The 20,749-nt window shown below is 52.0% G+C and overlaps 4 gene segments (V, D, J or C); all 4 read left to right on the top strand.

Annotated features, from left to right (window-relative positions):
* The window catches only part of LOC128781375 (immunoglobulin lambda variable 5-39-like), a 591,472-nt gene that overhangs the window by 109,739 nt on the left and 460,984 nt on the right, over window positions 1-20,749 (top strand).
* Window positions 1-20,749, top strand: part of LOC112310504 (immunoglobulin lambda variable 5-45-like) — a 715,836-nt gene that overhangs the window by 238,050 nt on the left and 457,037 nt on the right.
* LOC139441033 (probable non-functional immunoglobulin lambda variable 11-55) overlaps window positions 1-20,749 on the top strand; it is a 511,832-nt gene that overhangs the window by 48,826 nt on the left and 442,257 nt on the right.
* LOC128781376 (immunoglobulin lambda variable 8-61-like) lies at window positions 18,787-19,341 on the top strand. The segment is given in 2 exon segments: window positions 18,787-18,897; window positions 19,001-19,341. Coding segments are annotated over 2 exon segments (372 nt in total).

Raw genomic sequence — 20,749 nt, 5'->3', positions numbered from 1 at the left:
CAAGAAAAATTACCCTTGACCCGCAAGGAGCACTTGGGCTGAGGATAGAATGTGTTCACATGTCTGGGTGATGATGGACCTGGAATCTGGGGGAGAGCAGGCGTGAAGAGGCCAAGGTCAGTCTTCAGGTGGGTGTCTCTCAGGGGTGAAAGCACCTCAGGAAGGAAAGTGCTCCCTCAGTGAGGCTGTGTCCCTTGGTATCCATGGGGGTACTGCTCTGTCTCCTTCATATGTGGGAGGGGCTCCTGGGGCCCTGGGAGTGTCCCCACACCCAGCCTATGATTCCCTCCATCCCCCACTGGCTCCGAAGCCTTAAAGGCACCCATGGGGTCTGGGGACAGCCTGAGACAGTCTGTACCCGTGGCAAACGTCAGGGTCATTTGCTGCTATACTTACAAATGTGTTGATGAAGAAATTGGTAATAAATGCATTCACGTTTTTCCCTCACTGTTTAAGTTGTTAATTCTTACTAGTCTGTCCTTTCTCATTCATTTCAGAGGTATATAATGACCTATGGGACTGGCATTAATCCCACATTCGACCTTTTAATTATTTTTCTTGTCTTAGCACTCTTCCTAATGTCAAAGTACAAGGGGCGTACACTTCTAATTTCTCTCTACACTGTCACAGGTACAGTTGAATAATGGGGAAAATAATGCGGTGTGAGTATTTTGTCTCCTGTGAGCTCAGGTCTCAAACACATATGAGGAAAAGGAAAAGGAAGCATTCAAGTTCTCTTCCACATACAATCGACTAGGACTTTCCAAATGAACCCCAAGCAGAATTTCACTTCACACTGACGCACCCACTGTGTGTCGTCCCCGAAGGCGGGAGATGCTCTGCTGCCTGCTCCTCCTCTTCTGTCCCAGGTCCCTGGTCCCCCCCTCCCTGTGTCTGCCCCACAGCCCAATGCACAGGGAAACAGAGCTTGTCAGTGTTCCCTCATGTTCACAGAAAAGCATGATTTACAGTTATTTTTATTTCTGATGAGGAGACACATGTCCTACTTTGTATGTCTGATGTTGCAAAGTGTCTCAGGACTTCATGGTGACACAGTGACTTTCTTACTCGGGATCTTCAGTTAAAATTAAGCCACCCCATGTAATTGCTGGTTCTGAGCACAAAGGAGAGCTGCCCTCCCCGCCTGGCTGTGCACCCAGTGTCCACACTCAGCCTGGTCAGGCTCTTTCTCTGTTGGCTGCTGGGTCAGGGCTGAGTCAGGGGACACCCTGTCCCTCCACTCCCCAGAAATGAACTCTGTGGTTTCCCGGTGGACTGCCTGTAGGAGGAGGGAGGGCCTGCTACCTCCTTCAAATCAGACAAGAATGGTATTTACTGAAGAAGGAAGACATGATCTAATCTAAGGGACGAGGTGACATTTGAGATGAACTAGATCACTGGGGGCCAGAGTTAAACACAGTCATCTCACCCTGCAGGCCAGAGCCCATTCACACAGACATTTAACGTGAAGGCCACCAGGGATGTGGGGGCACTGATTTGGTGACAGGGGTCAAACCCCTGATTCAGGGCCTTAGTCACAGTGCAGTCTTTGGTGTGTGTGAGGTAGCAGCATCTGCCTCTTCCCAGATCTCTCCAGGGGACATTGGGGTGACACTGGGGCAGGAAGACAGAGGAAGCTGATTTGCATGAAGCATCTCCTCCTCCTAATGGGTCCTGGAGACATGAAAAAGCCCAAGGACACCACCCTGCAGCCCAGGAACCTGAGGAGGCTGCGTCCTGTGAGCGTCTCCACCATGGCCTGGACGGTGCTGCTGCTCGGGGTCCTTGCTTACAGCTCAGGTCAGAGGAAGGGACTCTGCATTCTTGGGGGACAAAACAAAGCAGGGGTTCAGGGTGATCTTGTCTCTGATAACAATGCCCGAGTCTTTTCTATTGGTTTTAGGTGTGGATTCTCAGACTGTGGTGATCCAGGACCCGTCACTGTCCGTGTCTCCAGGAGGGACGGTCACACTCACCTGTGGCCTTAGCTCTGGGTCAGTCACTAGTAGTAACTACCCTAGTTGGTTCCAGCAGACCCCAGGCAAGGCTCCCCGCATGCTCATGCACAGCACAAATAACCGGCTCTCTGGGGTCCCTGAGCGCTTCTCCGGGTCCATCTCTGGGAACAAAGCCGCCCTCACCATCACGGGGGCCCAGCCTGAGGACGAGGCCGACTATTACTGTGCTCTGGACACGGGTAGTACTACTCACACAGTGATGTGAACCCAGGGGGAAGTGCAACCTAAACCTCTTCACAGTGGCTCAGCTTCAGTGACAGAAGGAAATAGATGGTCAGCATGCCAAGGGGAGGGGGCTCCATGGCCCCATTCCTGTGTCCAGGGGCTCCTCTGCACATGCCTCCTCCAGGGTCCCCCAGGGTGTGCCCATCTGTCCCATGGGACACTGGCAGAATGGGCTGCCTCTCCTCCCTCTCCCTAGAGCCAGGATGGGGTGAAGGCTGAGTGCAAACACATTAACCATCAGACACGAAGAGCCCCCACGGCCCCTGTGGGCCTGCCTGCCTTCCGGCAGCTTTACCAACTTATACTCTCATATGTTGATTTCACATTTTGGACCACATGAATGTTTCATTGGTATTTGACTGACGGTGTCATCGGGAGCTTCTATGTAATGCTGGACCCCTGACTAGGCCTGCTGAGTCAGATCTGTATGTTTGTGAGCAAAACGGTGCTTTAACAAGTCTCTCCTAAAGTATTTTAGGAGCACTAAAGTTGTAAATATACCTCTGCTTCTATTATTAGGAAATGATTCCTGAAAACTTCTGTTTGGATTTTAAACAAGTTAACCTTCCAGGTCACAGTGTCTCCTAAATCAACCTTCGTAAATCCAGGATCAGGTCGTGTCTTGTGCTGCTGGCACAGGTCCCGTGTTCTCCTGTGACTCTAAGGGACTGTAGATCGTTCAGTGGCCCCCAAAGAAGGCACAGCTGTGAGAAAGACATGAGCTTTCCCCGGGCACTCTGTCACTTAGGGCCACACTGGTTGCCCTGTGTAGGATTCTGACCCAATAGGGAAGGTGTCTGCAGAGGAAAGGACCCCACCGGACAGTTACACCCTGATGCTGCCGCCTGTGAGGTCTCTCCTGGATCAGGTGGTAATGTGTGGGTTATGAATACATCCGTGCACACGTTATTACCTTTTCCTTCCACCAGGGAGCTCAGAATATATGGAAAGTGGTGTCAGGAGGGCTGAGAGAAGACAAAGCCAAGGCAGAGAGAGCAGGGGCTCTGAAGGCGGGACCTGTGTCAGGGGAAGAGGTTCTGGTCTGGCCAGGGGTGAAGGAAGGGAGAGCTGGTCCTGGTGCCCTGGGAGGGAGGTGGCTGCTGACTCCCCTCTGGGCTTCCTGCTCCTCTGCCCCGGGGCTGTCTCCACAAGGGCGGCCCAGATATCAGGGTGGCCCAGACCTCAGGGTGGCCCTGTGAATGAGGAGAGATGAGCAGGTGGGTCTCGGTGGGGGAGAGGGGTGAGCAGGAAGGACACAATCCCTGAATCCTGATGCCTGAGGGAAGCTGGGGTTTTCTTCTTTCTGGAGATGACTCTCAGATGAGCGCCTGATGCCCGGGCGCTGGGACACCCACCCCATGAAGGGCCCGGCTCTCGGGATCTGGCTCCCCTCCTCCTCCAGTGTGTCCCATGGCCTGTCCTTCTTTCCACTCTGGGTTTGCGCTGTGGGTGTTGTTTGTGCTGTGGGGCTGGTTGTGATGGTTCGTAGTTGGTTGGACTTGCAGCTTACACACCCAGTGCCCGTTAAATCTGTGGAGCTCTTAACATCTGAGCTTGATTGGGGCTCATGCCGACTGGAGATGCAAAATAGGGTTTGGAAATTGCATACTGGAGGAAGAACCTGTAAAAAAGAAGCACAGACCCTTTCATATTAATATGACTGATATGAATCAGTCAATAACATGACCGATTCAGTACCATGACTGATGTGAAACGAGAATCATTGTACTGAAACAAATGACAAGATTATGGCCAATCTCTTAAATCCCTCAAGGGTCAGTAGCATCGTCAGCATCACAGTCAAGGGCAAAGGAGGACCTGCAGGAGGAGCCCAGAACACAGGACATTTGTCCCCTGACAGTGTGGTGTTCTCATGGCGAAGGCAGGAATAAAAGGCAAGACGTTTCCCTGGCTGTGGGGGGTGGAACAGGAGCCCCTTCCAGCATCTGCAGCAACAATGAGAAAACAAGCATTTCAACCTGCAAGGACCGCCCAGGTAGATTTATCACCCGGGAGGAACTGACAGGGCTTTCTGGGAATATTTAGGCACCCAATTTTGCCAAAATGGTCAGTACCAGAAATTCACCCAGGGGCCAGACAGAAGGAACCTCAACTAGTAGGCGATGCTTTACAATCTGGGAACACAGCATTTCGTTGTGCTGTTCGGGGACCACCAGTGACCTGAAAAAGCAATGGCTCATCCCAAACATCACAGAGGGGACCTGCTCATTCCACTGCCCTGGGGGGTGACCTCAGAGAGACCCACCTGCAAACCTCAGAGCCCTCCCCAGCACAGCTGGGGCTGAGATGAGCTGGAGGATATGCCTTCTGAGACCAGCAGGGGGCACCAGATGACTGGGCCTGAAAGCTCAGGGCTGTGTGCCAGAAAGACTCTACTGGCCCTTGCCCACTTGGGCAGGCAGTGTCCTCAGTGAAGTGTGACTGTCCTGCACCTGGTACCCAAGAGCCACATGAGCACTCAGCTCTGACTTACTCACTTCCCTCATATCTCATTCTCCTACCTTCAGGGATTCCATTGTCCAGGCCAGATTCACACGTCTCCATAGATAAACACTCACACACACACAAAAGAAATCTCCTTGAAGGAACATGACCCACAATGGTACCTGGCCATAGGGTAGGAGGAGCCTGGGGAGGAACGTTCTCCACGCCAACAATCAGGCCTCCCTTGCCTGGATGCCTCTGCACCTTCTCACTCATTATTGCTCAAGGAGTGGCTCCCGGGGACCCTGAGAGGACGCGTGGGGTGAGGTATTGGCACTGCCTTTTCCTCCCGCCTTCGGGGCGCAGCTGGTGGCTTGTCCCATTTATTCTGCCACCTCTAGCCCTGCTTCCAGTCCTGAGGTACATGGTGCTGTCTCTGCCAGAAAGAGAGAGACAGAGATGGAGAGAGAATGTAGCCTAAACTAATGTTTTCATTCTAGCAAATCAAAGGAGCCACACACACCAGGCACAGTTGTGTATGGGGAAAATATAAAAAATTTATACTCATAGTTACTAGTTGCACAAATGGCTCAATGTCCAAACAAAAGGAATCCATACCTTATCAAGACAACTTCTCCTTGACCCACAGGGAGGATCTGGGCTGAGGTTAGGACATGCGCAGTCTCAGAATGATGATGGCCCTGCAATTGTGGGGGAGTAGATGTGAAGAAGCCACGGTCAGCCAGCAGTCATAGGTACTCTCTCTGGGAAGGCTCCCCCCAATGCCCACCCTGCTCCCATCCCCAACCCCCTTCTCCAGGCAGGCAGTGTTATTCAGCATCCACAGGGGGCACCGCTCTGTCTCCTTCATATATGGGAGGGACTCCTGGGCCCTGGGTGCATCTCCCACATCCAGCCTATCAAGCCCTCCCTCCCACTCTGGCTCCCAGTCCCCACCCAGGTCTGCTCCTTGGGAAACATTTATGTGACCCGTGCAGCTGGGAGAAGCCTGAGACAGCTGCAGGGGTGGACACCTCAGGGACCCCTGCTGCTAAGACGACCCCAGCGTGTTCGTGCTGGAAAGCACAGTCAGTGCTTAGTCCTTCTGTGCGGGTAGGCGACTGCTGCTCTACTCGTCTGTGGGTCTCAGCGACCACGTCTCATAGTGATTGTGGACACAGATGGTGCACAGTTTTGTTCTCTGTCTCCTTTTTCTTGAGAGTTAACATTCCTCATCTCCAAATTTGATAGGTATTGAATTTCCATATTTCTGTGCACTATCAGCTACATGTTTGTATGATAGAAAAATAATTTACCATGAATTTTCCTATGGCTTGAACTCTCAAACACATAAGAAAAGAAAGGATTAATCACCCAACTTTGAAAACATAGAGGACTTGTTAGTGATTGCAAAGGAAACTCCACAAACCACAGTTTTATTTCATACCCTGAGGGACGCCTGTGGTGTGTGTTTCTGTTCCCCTCTCCCTGGAGACTCCTTGTCTCCCTGCTGGTCCCCTGACGTCCCAAACCCCTTGTCTGCCCTCCCTGCTCCTTAGGCCCCACAGCAGGAAGTGAAGGGAAAGGCGTATATAAATCTTCTCTCAGGGGAACTCCGAGGGGCTCACACACAGCGTTGTTCTCATCACTGGTAACGATGTACACGTTCTTACTTTGTTTTCAGACACTAATAGGATCTCATAATTTCCTGGACACTTACACAATAGATAGTTCTTAGAGCAAAGCGGAGGTGATATCTGTGCCTGGCAGCACATGTGTCTGTGTCAGAACCCCCAGCCTCACCCCCAAACAGGGCTACTGGGGCAGGGTCCAGGACGGAGGTAGGGGACCCCCTTATTCCTTCACACCTCAGACACCAAGCTCTGCGAAGTCCCAGAGCACTCACGGCTGGGCAGAGGAGTGACTACTCGGATCCTCCAAAGACCAGGAAGGATTACACTGATGAGCGACGGAGGTTCCCAGGGACAGGGTCGGATTGGGGATGGTCTAGACTGGGTGGCCGGGCCAGGAAGGGAGAACATGGCCTCTTATCTGTGAACCTCAGACTCCCCAGGAGTGAAATTTCTTATTCAGGTCATCAGGAATGTAGGGGAACAGGTTTGGTGACACAGGTCAATCCCCTCACTCAGTGTCTCCATCACTGTGAAGTCACTGGTCAGTGTGAGGTCCCAGCATCTGCCTCTTTCAAGATCTCCCCAGGGGACACCAGGGTGACACTGGGGCAGGAAGGCAGAGGAAGCTGATTTGCATGAAGCACATGGCTGTCCTAGTGTCTGGGAGGCATGAAAAGGCCCAAGGACACCACCCTGAAGCCCAGGAGCCTGAGGAAGCTGCATCCTGTGAGCGTCCCCACCATGGCCTGGACGGTGCTCCTGCTCGGGGTCCTTGCTTGCAGCTCAGGTCAGAGAAAGGGACTCTGCATTTTGGGGGACACGACAGAGCAGGGTCTCAGGGGGAGCTTGTCTCTTATAACAAAACCTGTGTCTTTCCTGTTGTTTTTAGGTGTGGATTCTCAGACTGTGGTGATCCAGGAGCCGTCACTGTCCGTGTCTCCAGGAGGGACGGTCACACTCACCTGTGGCCTTAGCTCTGGGTCAGTCACTAGTAGTAACTACCCTAGTTGGTTCCAGCAGACCCCAGGGAAGGCTCCCCGCAGGCTCATCTACTACACAAACAGCCGCCCCTCTGGGGTCCCTGAGCGCTTCTCCGGGTCCATCTCTGGGAACAAAGCCGCCCTCACCATCAAGGGGGCCCAGCCAGAGGACGAGTCCGACTATCACTGTGCTCTGTACACGGGTAGTTACACTTACACAGTGATGTGAACCCAGGGGGAAGTGCAACCTAAACCTGCTCCTGTGCTCAGACTGGCTCAGCTTCAGTAATAGAAGGACAGAGAGAGGGTGGAAACAGTCCCCACACCAAGGGGAGGGGCTCCAAGGCCCCATTCCCGTGTCCAGTGGCTCCTCTGCACATGCCTCCTCCGGGCTCCCCCAGGGTGTGCCCATGTCTCCCATGCGACACTGGCAGAATGGGCTCCCCTCCTCCCCTCTCCCCAGAACCAGGACGGGGTGAAGGCTGAGTGCAGACACGTTATCCATCAGAGACACAGAGCCCATGCCCCTGAGAGCCCGCCTGTAATACAGCAGCTTTAACGGGTTATACTCTCATGAAGTGATTTCACCCTGCGGAACCTCGTGAACACTTCAATAGCATTTAAATGAGAGTGTCAGTGGGAGCTTGTAGATGATGCTGGTCCACTGTCTCGGACTGAGTCAGAACTGTGTGTTTGTGAGCAAAATCTCTGTTTTAAACAAGCTCTCTCCTAAAGCATTTTAGGAACACTGAAGTGTTAAATACACCTCCACGTCTATCATTATAAAAGTATTCCTGAAAATTTGTGTTTGCCAGTGAATCAAGTTAAATTCCAGGTCACCATCTCTCCTAAATCAGCCCTCATAAACCCAGGAACACTCACAAGCAGACTTAAAATCTCAGGTCATCGATGGAAACTGTGACTTGATTTCTTTATTCCTTGTTTTTAAATTAAAAACCACAGCCACAAGTTGGGAGGATTTCCATGGATTGTGTGAATATTTGTGCTCTGAGATGACACGTGTTTAGAATTGGCTTCGAGAAACATTCCTCCCACCCTCCTGGCCGCCTCCCCCGGCACAGCGACAGGTGAGGGCGGGAAGCCTTGTCTCCACACCAGGTTCCCTAGGGTGCCCGGCACCAGCCGGGAGGGGAGAAGCAGAGTTTGAAACTGTCCTTGTATTAACACTTCTCATCTTTCTTAAAAAATCCTTAGAAAAACTTTATAACGAGGCAACACAAAATAAAACAATAAAGCATTTTATCTAGCATGTAACAAATATCTATACTGGTACGCGCTTGTTTTCTGGAATGTTATTGGGTCATTGGATTCCTGGATTGGCTCTATGACCAGAAAAAGGATATATTGGGAATTTCATGAAATGTAAATGAAACCTGCAGTTTAGTTCATATTATTTTACCAAAGTTAGCTTCTTAGATTTTATATAAGATCCTAGTGTTGTAAGAATGTAATGGTAGAAAAAAAGTGGATGAAAGTTATGCAATATTTTTTATACTGACTTTTCCTGCAAGAGCTGCCAGGGCAGCAGCCCCGGGAGGGCAGCAGTGGCCCCGGGGCTGGTCTTGGCGGCTGTGAGCGGGAGGGCAGGGCAGGTGACAGGGCGAGCAATGCAGTCGGGCTCCGAATGGCTGAGAATCATCCTTTTCGGTTCCATCTACATATCTGGAAGTGTAAAGTCATGAATTTCACACTCAGAATCACAGCCTAACGTGAAGAGGTGATGAGGACCTACGAGCAGACGTCATCAGGTATATAGACAAGGGGTTTCCAAAGTGAGGCCCACGGCTGAATGAGCCCCAGGATGGCTATGAATGGGGCCCAACTCAAATCATAAATTTACCTGAAACTTCAGGGGACTTTTTTGTGACTATGTGTTGCAATGTCACATAAAATCCACGCATGCGTGGCTCCGGTCACTACTGCGAGGTGATATTGGAAGATTATCGGAAACCCTGCTGCCTGACAGGGTTACTGCGTGAGGACAGTTTGCTTGTCCGTGGTGGCGGGTATCGTGAAAATCACGCACGGACCTTTATTTGCTGATCAGTTGTTGTCAGTGTTTGTGTATTTGTTGGTGGCCCTAGACAACTCTCCTTCTTCCAGTGTGGCCAGAGACACCAAAAGGTGACCAGCCCTCTGCACAGGTATCATGGGAACACACTCCCGTGTGTGGGACAGCACAGGGACTCACAGGAGCATCGTTGCCCTTCATTCCCACTCACGGAGATTTACTTGAACTGTCACTTTTTCATGGGAAGAGCAGCTGGCTATCTGCCCCTGAGTTACGGTGCCGAGCTCTGGGCCATGTGTGTTGGGGCGCACGGAGACCATTGGGGTGCACTTAGCCACTGAAGGGGCTACTTGTCCCCAGCTAAAGAACAGAGCTACTTCTGACAGTACAGGGCGGAGGGGGCGCTGTGAGCAGCTGCTGGACAGGGTGGGCAGGGGCTCAGGGCTGATGCTCAGCTCAGGCAAGACACTGCATGTGTCATCGTGGGCCAGGACCCTCGTGGCAGCCCCGGCTCTGGGTGCAGGGAAATAAGGGCCCATGGAAAAGTTCCAGAGCAGCACGAACACCGGATTCTGCGTCTGTGCAGGGAAGGGCATGCAGCCACCTAATCTGCCTCCAGCCGCCTCATCCACATCCTCTGCCACCCCCACTGCCTCCTTCCCAGGGCAGGGTTCCCAGGGGGAGGGCCCTCTGCTGGTCAAATGGCTTGAGGAGGCCACACTCCCTCAGTCCCTGAGACACTCTACTGAACTGCCCTCGTTTGCTCGAAAGAAATCCGCGTGGTGCATCCTGCTCCTCCTCACCCGCTCACTCGCTCGGCTCCCTGTTGTACCAAAAGCTGTGTGTCCCCAAGAGGGAGCAGAGCAGCCTGGGGTTCAAGAAGAAGGGGACATGAGTGGGGTCCACACCCCTGAGGCACCCTAAGAACAGAGCGTCTCGGGGATGGGACGCACAGCGTGGGGACGTGGTCAGTAACGCTGCCACACTGGGTGTGGGGCCCCCTGGGGACTCGGATATCACGAGAATCACTTTGTAAAGGGTATGACTGTCTAGCCACCATGCAGTGCACCGGAAATCAATACAAAATAATGTCGACAGTAACTAGATGAGAGCTAATGAAGACTGGAGAATACGAAACGAGGGTTTCTAAATCCCATGATGGAGAAGGACCTCTACAAAGGGGCGGACTGCCACTCATAGTAACATTCTTACGATATCAGTCCTTGTCCTGAAAAGTAATTATAAAACTAGACAAGACACATATTACATACCCCCAGAGCCAGAAGGAAGTATCCTCAGCATCGCAGTCAAGGGTAAATGAGAACCAGCAGGAGGAACCAAGAACACCTGGCGTTTGTTCCGTCAGGGCTGCGTTCTCATGGCAAAGGCAGGAATAGAAAGCCAAGGCCTGTCCCTGGGGCTGGAGACCCGACAGGAAACCCTCACAATGACAACAACAGCAAAAACAGCCACCGAATGCTTCAACCTGAATGAATCACCCAAATGGAACTATGACCAGCTATGAACTAACGGGGCTCCCTGAGCAACTTTAACCCTGAAAATAGACTCAGAACGGTCATGTGCCAGCAACAAACGCAGGGGCCAGACAGAAGGACACTCAACTATCTCATAATCCTTTAACATCTGGAAACACAGCATTTCAGGTAGCTCCATGGAGACAATTAGTGATCTGAAAAAATTAACGATTCAGCCCAGAGTCACAGGGGGGACCTGCTCCTTCCACTGCCCTGGCTGGTGACATCACAAAGACCCACTGCAAACATCAAGCCCTCCCAGGGGAGCTGGGGTTGTGAGATGAGCTGGAGGATGTGCCTCCTCAGACCAGCAGGGGGCTCTGATGGACTGGGCCTGAGAGCTCAGGGCTCTGTCTGGGCCTGGGAAACGACTTTATTGACTCTTGGGCACTTGGACAGGCAGTGTCCTCAGTGAAGTGTGACTGTCCCGCACCTGGTCCCCAGGAGCCACATGAGCACTCAGCTCTGACTCACACACAAGCCTCATATCTCGCCCCCCTCCCCTCATGTAGTCATTGTTGAGGCCTGATTGACAGGACAAGGTAGGTGGACCTTCACACAACCAAAATAAACTTCCTTGAAAAATATGTGCCCTAGATTTGTCCCTGGCCATAGGGTAGGGGACGCCTGGGCAGGGACAGTCTGGATGTCAACAATTAGTTCTCAGCTAGCAGAGCTCCGGGGCTTCCCCACCATGGCCTGGATTCCTGTCACGTGCTCATTCATTGCAGATGAGTTTGCTCCCGTGGACCCTGAAAGGATACGTGGGGGATGCATTGGCGCTGCCCTTTCCTCCTGCCATCGGGGCGCAGGTGGTGGGGCTTGTCCCATTCATTCTGCCACCTCTAGCCCTGCGTCTGGTCCTGGATTACACAGTGCTGCCTCTGCCAGAGAGAGAGGGAGAATGTCACTTAAATTAATGTTTTCTTTCTAGCTAATCAAAGGAGTTTAATAGTCCTGTCAAGGAACTATTGGAAAATTACAAAAAATCCCTAGTTTATGATTGTACCTGATATTTTCACAAATGAGTCAACATGGGGCAGGGAGGATCCACATCTTATCAAGAAAAATTACCCTTGAACCGCAGGGAGGACTTGGGCTGAGGATAGAATATGTTCACATGTCTGGGTGATGATGGACCTGGAATCTGGGGGAGAGCAGGCGTGAAGAGGCCAAGGTCAGTCTTCAGGTGGGTGTCTCTCAGGGGTGAAAGCACCTCAGGAAGGAAAGTGCTCCCTCAGTGAGGCTGTGTCCCTTGGTATCCATGGGGGTACTGCTCTGTCTCCTTCATATGTGGGAGGGGCTCCTGGGGCCCTGGGAGTGTCCCCACACCCAGCCTATGATTCCCTCCATCCCCCACTGGCTCCGAAGCCTTAAAGGCACCCATGGGGTCTGGGGACAGCCTGAGACAGTCTGTACCCGTGGCAAACGTCAGGGTCATTTGTTGTTATACTTACAAATGTGTTGATGAAGAAATTGGTAATAAACGCTTTCACGTTTTTCCCTCATTATTTAAGTTGTTGTTTCCTACTAGTCTGTCCTTTCTCATTAATGTCAGAGGTATATAATGACCTATGGGACTGGCATTAATCACACATTCGACCTTTTAATTATTTTTCTTGTCTTAGCACTCTTCCTAATGTCAAGGTACAAGGGGCGTACACTTCTAATTTCTCTCTACACTGTCACAGGTACAGTTGAATAATGGGGAAAATAATGCAGTGTGAGTATTTTGTCTCCTGTGAGCTCAGGTCTCAAACACATATGAGGAAAAGGAAAAAGAAGCATTCAAGTTCTCTTCCACATACAATCAACTAGGACTTTCCAAATGAACCCCAAGCAGAATTTCACTTCACACTGACGCACCCACTGTGTGTCGTCCCCGAAGGCGGGAGATGCTCTGCTGCCTGCTCCTCCTCTTCTGTCCCAGGTCCCTGGTCCCCCCCTTCCCTGTGTCTGCCCCACAGCACAGTGCAGAGGGAAACAGAGCTTGTCAGTGTTCCCTCATGTTCACAGAAAAGCATATTTTACAGTTACTTTTATTTCTGATGAGGAGACACATGTCCTACTTTGTATGTCTGATGTTGCGAAGTGTCTCAAGACTTTGTGGTGACACAGTGACTTTCTTACTCAGGATCATCAGGTAAAAGGAAGCTGGTCGATGTAATTGCCAGCTCTGAGCACAAAGGAGAGCTGCCCTCCCCGCCTGGCTGTGCACCAGTGTCCACACTCAGCCTGGTCAGGCTCTTTCTCTGCTGCTGGGTCAGGCTGAGTCAGGGGACACCGTGCCCCTCCACTCCCCAGAAATGAACTCTGTGGTTTCCCGGTGGACTGCCTGTAGGAGGAGGGAGGGCCTGCTACCTCCTTCAAATAAGACAAGAATGGTATTTACTGAAGAAAGAAGAAATGATCTCATCTAAGGGACGGGGTGACATTTGAGATGAACTAGATTGCTGGGGCCAGAGTTAAACACAGTCATCTCACCCTGCAGGCCAGAGCCCATTCACACAGACATTTAACGTGAAGGCCACCAGGGATGTGGGGGCACTGATTTCGTGACGAGGTCAACACCCCTGACTCAGGGCCTAGTCACAGTACAGTCTTTGGTGTGTGTGAGGTAGCAGCATCTGCCTCTTTCCAGATCTCTCCAGGGGACATTGGGGTGACACTGGGGCAGGAGGAGAGAGGAAGCTGATTTGCATGAAGCATCTCCTCCTCCTAATGGGTCCTGGAGGCATGAAAAAGCCCAAGGACACCACCCTGCAGCCCAGGAACCTGAGGAGGCTGCGTCCAGTGAGCAGTCCCCACCATGGCCTGGACGGTGCTCCTGCTCGGGGTCCTCACTTACAGCTCAGGTCAGAGGAAGGGACTCTGCATTCTTGGGGGACATGACAGAGCAGGGTCTCAGGGGGAGCTTGTCTCTCATAACAATGCCCCTGTCTTTTCTATTGGTTTTAGGTGTGGATTCTCAGACTGTGGTGACCCAGGAGCCGTCACTGTCCGTGTCTCCAGGAGGGACGGTCACACTCACCTGTGGCCTTAGCTCTGGGTCAGTTACTAGTAGTAACTACCCTAGTTGGTACCAGCAGACCCCAGGCAAGGCTCCCCGCATGCTCATCTACAGCACAAACAACCGCCCCTCTGGGGTCCCTGAGCGCTTCTCTGGGTCCATCTCTGGGAACAAAGCCGTCCTCACCATCAAGGGGGCCCAGCCTGAGGACGAGGCCGACTATTACTGTGCTCTGGACACGGGTAGTACTACTCACACAGTGATGTGAACCCAGGGGGAAGTGCAACCTAAACCTCTTCACAGTGGCTCAGCTTCAGTGACAGAAGGAAATAGATGGTCAGCACACCAAGGGAAGGGGGCTCCATGGTTCCATTCCTGTGTCCAGGGGCTCCTCTGCACATGCCTCCTCCAGTGCAAACACATTAACCATCAGACACGAAGAGCCCCCACGGCCCCTGTGAGCCTGCCTGCCTTCCGGCAGCTTTCGCAACTTATACTCTCCCATGTTGATTTCACATTTCAGACGACATGAATGTTTCATTGGTATTTGACTGACGGTGTCATCGGGAGCTTCTACGTAATGCTGGACCCCTGACCAGGCCTGCTGAGTCAGATCTGTGTGTTTGTGAGCAAAACGGTGCTTTAACAAGTCTCTCCTAAAGTATTTTAGGAGCACTAAAGTTTTAAATATACCTCTGCTTCTATTATTAGGAAATGATTCCTGAAAACTTCTGTTTGGATTTTAAACAAGTTAACCTTCCAGGTCACAGTGTCTCCTAAATCAACCTTCGTAAATCCAGGATCAGGTCGTGTCTTGTGCTGCTGGCACAGGTCCCGTGTTCTCCTGTGACTCTAAGGGACTGTAGATCGTTCAGTGGCGCCAAAGAAGGCACAGCAGTGAGAAAGACATGAGCTTTCCCCGGGCACTCTGTCACTTAGGGCCACACTGGTTGCCCTGTGTAGGATTCTGACCCAATAGGGAAGGTGTCTGCAGAGGAAAGGACCCCACCGCACAGTTACACGCTGATGCTGCCGCCTGTGAGGTCTCTCCTGGATCAGGTGGTAATGTGTGGGTTATGAATACAACTGTGCACTTGTTATTACCTTTTCCTTCCACCAGGGAACTCAGAATCTACGGAAAGTGGTGTCAGGAGGGCTGACAGAAGACAAAGCCGAGGCAGAGAGACCAGGGGCTCTGAAGGCGGGACCTGTGTCAGGGGACGAGGGTCTGGTCTGGCCAGGGGTGAAGGAAGGGAGAGCTGGTCCTAGTGCCCTGGGAGGGAGGTGGCTGCTGACTCCCCTCTGGCCTTCCTGATCCGCTGCCCCGGGGCTGTCTCCATCAGGGTGGCCCAGATATCTGGGTGGCCCAGACCTCAGGGTGGGCCTGTGAATGAGGAGAGATGAGCAGGTGGGTCTCGGTGGGGAGAGGGGTGAGCAGGAAGGACGCAATCCCTGAATCCTGACGCCTGAGGAAAGCTGGGGTTTTCTTTTTTCTGGAGATGACTCTCAGATGAGCGCCTGATGCCCGGGCTCTGGGACACCCGCCCCATGAAGAGCCCGGCTCTTGGGCTCTGGCTCCCCTCCTCCTCCAGTGTGTCCCATGGCCTGTCCTTCTTTCCACTCTGGGTTTGCGCTGTGGGTGTTGTTTGTGCTGTGGGGCTGGTTGTGATGGTTCATAGTTGGTTGGACTTGCAGCTTACACACCCAGTGCCCGTTAAATCTGGGGGCTCTTAACATCTGAGCTTGATTGGGGCTCATGCCGACTGGAGATGCAAAATAGGGTTTGGAAATTGCATACTGGAGGAAGAACCTGTAAAAAGAGGCACAGACCCTTTCATAGTAATATGACTGATATGAATCAGTCAATAACATGACCGATTCAGTACCATGACTGATGTGAAACGAGAATCATTGTACTGAAACAAATGACAAGATTATGGCCAATCTCTTAAATCCCTCAAGGGTCAGTAGCATCGTCAGCATCACAGTCAAAGGTAAAGGAGGACCTGCAGGAGGAGCCCAGAACACAGGACATTTGTCCCCTGACAGTGTGGTGTTCTCACGGCGAAGGCAGGAATAAAAGGCAAGAAGTGTCCCTTGGTGTGGGGGGTGGAACAGGAGCCCCTTCCAGCATCTGCAGCAACGACGACAAAACAAGCATTTCAACCTGCAAGGACCGCCCAGGTAGATTTATCACCAGGGAGGAACTGACAGGGCTTTCTGGGAATATTTACGCACCCAATTTTGCCAAAATAGTTAGTACCAGAAATTCACCCAGGGGCCAGACAGAAGGAAACTCAACTAGCAGGCGACACTTTACAATCTGGGAACACAGCATTTCGTTGTGCTGGCTGAGGACCACCAGTGACCTGAAAAAGCAATGGCTCATCCCAAACATCACAGAGGGGACCTGCTCATTCCACTGCCCTGGGGGGGTGATCTCAGAGAGACCCACCTGCAAACCTCAGAGCCCTCCCCAGGACAGCTGGGGCTGAGATGAGCTGGAGGATATGCCTTCTGAGACCAGCAGGGGGCACCAGTTGACTGGGCCTGAAAGCTCAGGGCTGTGTGCCAGAAAGACTCTACTGGCCCTTGCCCACTTGGGCAGGCAGTGTCCTCAGTGAAGTGTGACTGTCCTGCACCTGGTCCCCAAGAGCCACATGAGCACTCAGCTCTGACTTGCTCACTTGCCTCGTATCTCTTTCTCCTACCTTCACGGATTCCATTGTCCAGGCCAGATTCACAAGTCTCCATAGATAAACACACACACACACACAAAAGAAATCTCCTTGAAGGAACATGACCCACAATGGCACCTGGGCATAGGGTAGGAGGAGCCTGGGGAGGAACGTTCTCCACGCCAACAATCAGGCCTCCCTCGCCTGGATGCCTCTGCACCTTCTCACTCATTATTGCTCAAGGAGTGGCTCCCGGGGACCCTGAGAGGACGCGTGGGGGGAGGCATTGGTGCTGCCTTTTCCTCCCGCCTTCAGGGCACAGCTGGTGGCTTGTCCCATTTATTCTGCCACCTCTAGCCCTGCTTCCAGTCCTGGGGTACATGGTGCTGTCTCTGCCAGGAAGAGAGAGACCGAGATGGAGAGAGAATGTAGCTAAACTAATGTTTTCATTCTAGCAAATCAAAGGAGCCACACACACCAGGCACAGTAGTGTATGGGGAAAATATAAAAAAATTTATACTCATAGTTACTAGTTGCACAAATGGCTCAATGTCCGAACAAAAGGAATCCACACCTTATCAAGACAACTTCTCCTTGACCCACAGGGAGGATCTGGGCTGAGGTTAGGACATGCGCAGTCTCAGAATGATGATGGCCCTGCAATTGTGGGGGAGTAGATGTGAAGAAGCCATGGTCAGCCAGCAGCCATGGGCACTCTCTCTGGGAAGGCTACCCCCAATGCCCACCCTGCTCCCATCCCCAACCCCCTCCTCCATGCAGGCAGTGTTATTCAGCATCCACAGGGGGCGCTGCTCCGTCTCCTTCATATATGGGAGGGACTCCTGGGGCCCTGGGTGCATCTCCCATATCCAGCCTATCAAGCCCTCCCTCCCACTCCAGCTCCCATTCCCCACCCAGGTCTGCTCCTTGGGAAACATTTATGTGACCCGTGCAGCTGGGAGAAGCCTGAGACAGCTGCAGCGGTGGACACTTCAGGGACCCCTGCTGCTAAGACGACCCCAGCATGTTCGTGCTGGAGAGCACAGTCAGTGCTTAGTCCTTCTGTGCCGGCAGGCGGCTGCTGCTCTACTTGTCTGTGGGTCTCAGCGACCACGCGTCTCATAGTGATTGTGGACACGGAGGGTGCACAGTTTTGCTCTCTGTCTCCTTTTTCTTGAGAGTTAACATTCCTCAGCTCCAAATTTGATAGGTATTAAAATTTCCATATTTCTGTGCACTATCAGCTACATGTTTGTATGATAGAAAAATAATTTACCACGAATTTTCCTTTGGCTTGAACTCTCATACACATAAGAAAGGATTAATCACCCAACTTTGAAAACATAGAGGACTTGTTAGTGATTGCAAAGGAAACACCACAAACCACAGTTTTATTTCACACCCTGAGGGATGCCTGTGGTGTGTGTTTCTGTTCCCCTCTCCCTGGAGCCTCCTTGTCTCCCTGCTGGTCCCCTGACGTCCCAAACACCTTGTCTGCCCTCCCTGCTCCTTAGGCCCCACAGCAGGACCTGAAGGGAAAGGCGGATTTAAATCTTCTCTCAGGGGAACTCCGAGGGGCTCACACACAGCGTTGTTCTCCTCACTGATAATGACGTACACGTTACTACTTTGTTTTCAGACACTAATAGGATCTCTAATTTCCTAGACTCTTACACAATAGATAGTTCTTAGAGCAAAGCAGAGGTGACATCCGTGCCTGACAGCACGTGTCTGTGTCAGAACCCGCAGCCTCACCCCCCAAACAGGGCTACTAGGGCAGGGTCCAGGACAGAGTCAGGGGACCCCCTTATCCCTTCACACCTCAGACACCAAGCTCTGCGAAGTCCCAGAGCACTCACGGCTGGGCAGAGGAGTGACTGCTCGGATCCTCCAAAGACCAGGAAGGATTACACTGAGGAGGGATGGAGGTTCCCGGGGACAGGGCCAGGAAGGGAGAACATGGCCTCTTATCTGTGAACCACAGGGTCTCCAGGAGTGAAATTTCGTATTCAGGTCATCAGGAATGTAGGGGAACAGGTTTGGAGACACATGTCAATCCCCTCACTCAGTGTCTCCATCACTGTGCAGTCACTGGTCAGTGTGAGGTCCCAGCATCTGCCTCTTTCAAGATCTCCCCAGGGGACACCAGGGTGACACTGGGGCTGGAAGGCAGAGGAAGCTGATTTGCATGAAGCACATGGCTGTCCTAGTGTCTGGGAGGCATGAAAAGGCCCAAGGGCACCACCCTGCAGCCCAGGAGCCTGAGGAGGCTGCATCCTGTGAGCGTCCCCACCATGGCCTGGATCGTGCTCCTGCTCGGGGTCCTCGCTTACAGTGCAGGTCAGAGAAAGGGACTCTGCGTCCTTGGGGGACACGACAGAGCAGGGTCTCAGTGGGAGCTTGTCTATCATAACAAAACCTGTGTCTTTCCTGCCGGTTTTAGGTGTGGATTCTCAGACTGTGGTGATCCAGGAGCCGTCACTGTCCGTATCTCCAGGAGGGACAGTGACACTCACCTGTGGCCTTAGCTCTGGGTCAGTCACTAGTAGTAACTACCCTAGTTGGTACCAGCAGACCCCAGGCAAGGCTCCCCGCATGCTCATCTACAGCACAAACAGCCGCCCCTCTGGGGTCCCTGAGCGCTTCTCTGGGTCCATCTCTGGGAACAAAGCCGCCCTCACCATCAAGGGGGCCCAGCCTGAGGACGAGGCCGACTATCACTGTGCTCTGTACACGGGTAGTAGTGTGGATACTCACACAGTGATGTGAACCCAGGGGGAAGTGCAACCTAAACCTGCTCCTGTGCTCAGACTGGCTCAGCTTCAGTAATAGAAGGACAGAGAGAGGGTGGAAACAGTCCCCACACCAAGGGGAGGGGCTCCAAGGCCCCATTCCCGTGTCCAGTGGCTCCTCTGCACATGCCTCCTCCGGGCTCCCCCAGGGTGTGCCCATGTCTCCCATGCGACACTGGCTGAATGGGCTTCCCTCCTCCCCTCTCCCCAGAACCAGGACGGGGTGAAGGCTGAGTGCAGACACGTTATCCATCAGAGACACAGAGCCCCCGCCCCTGAGAGCCGGCCTGTATTGCACCAACTTTAACGGGTTACACTCTCATAAGTTGATTTTGCCCTGCGGACCTCGTGAACACTTTAATAGCATTGAAGTGAGAGCGTCACTGGGAGCTTGTAGGTGATGCTGCTCCCCTGTGTCAGACTGCTGAGTGCGAATTGTGTGTTCACGAGCAAAATCTCTCTTTTAAACAAGCTCTCTCTTAAAGTATTTTAGGAACACGTCAGAGGATCTGAAGTTCAATGTACCTCTACGTCTATCATTATAAAAGTATTCCTGAAAATTTGTGTTTGAAAGTGAATCAAGTTAAATTCCAGGTCACCATCTCTCCTACATCACCCTCATAAACCCAGGAACACTCACAAACAGATTTAAAATCTCAGGTCATCGATGGAAACTGTGACTTGACTTCTTTATTCCTTGTATTTAAATTGAAAACCACAGCCACAGGTTGAGAGGATTTCCATGGATTGTGTGAATATTTGTGCTCTGAGACGACATGTGTTTAGAATTGGCTTCGAGAAACACTCCTCCCACCCTCCTGGCCGCCTCCCCCGGCACAGCGACAGGTGAGGGCGGGAAGCCTTGTCTCCGCACCAGGTTCCCCAGGGTGCCGGGCACCGGCCGGGAGGGGAGAAGCAGAGTTTGAAACTGTCCTTGTATTAACACTTCTCATCTTTCTTAAAAAATCCTTAGAAAAACTTTATAACGAGGCAACACAAAATAAAACAATAAAGCATTTTATCTAGCATGTAACAAATATCTATACTGGTGCGCACTTGTTTTCTGGAATGTTATTGGATCATTGGATTCCTGGATTGGCTCTAAGAACAGAAAAAGGATATATTGGGAATTTCATGAAATGTAAATCAAACCTGCAGTTTAGTTCATATTATTTTACCAAAGTTAGCTTCTTAGATTTTAAATAGGGTCCTAGTGTTGTAAGAATGTAATGGTAGAAAAAAAGTGGATGAAAGTTATGCAAAATTTTTTATACTGACTTTTCCTGCAAGAGCTGCCAGGGCAGCAGCCCCGGGATGGCGGCGGTGGCCCCGGGGCTGGTCTTGGCGGCTGGTGAGCAGGACGGAATCGCAGGTGACAGGGCGAGCAATGCAGTCGGGCT

Source organism: Desmodus rotundus, chromosome 7 (genome assembly GCF_022682495.2).
Source record: "Desmodus rotundus isolate HL8 chromosome 7, HLdesRot8A.1, whole genome shotgun sequence".
Lineage (NCBI taxonomy): Eukaryota > Metazoa > Chordata > Mammalia > Chiroptera > Phyllostomidae > Desmodus > Desmodus rotundus.
The sequence above is the reverse complement of the archived record's forward strand: the minus strand, read 5'-3'. Positions and strand labels throughout refer to the sequence as shown.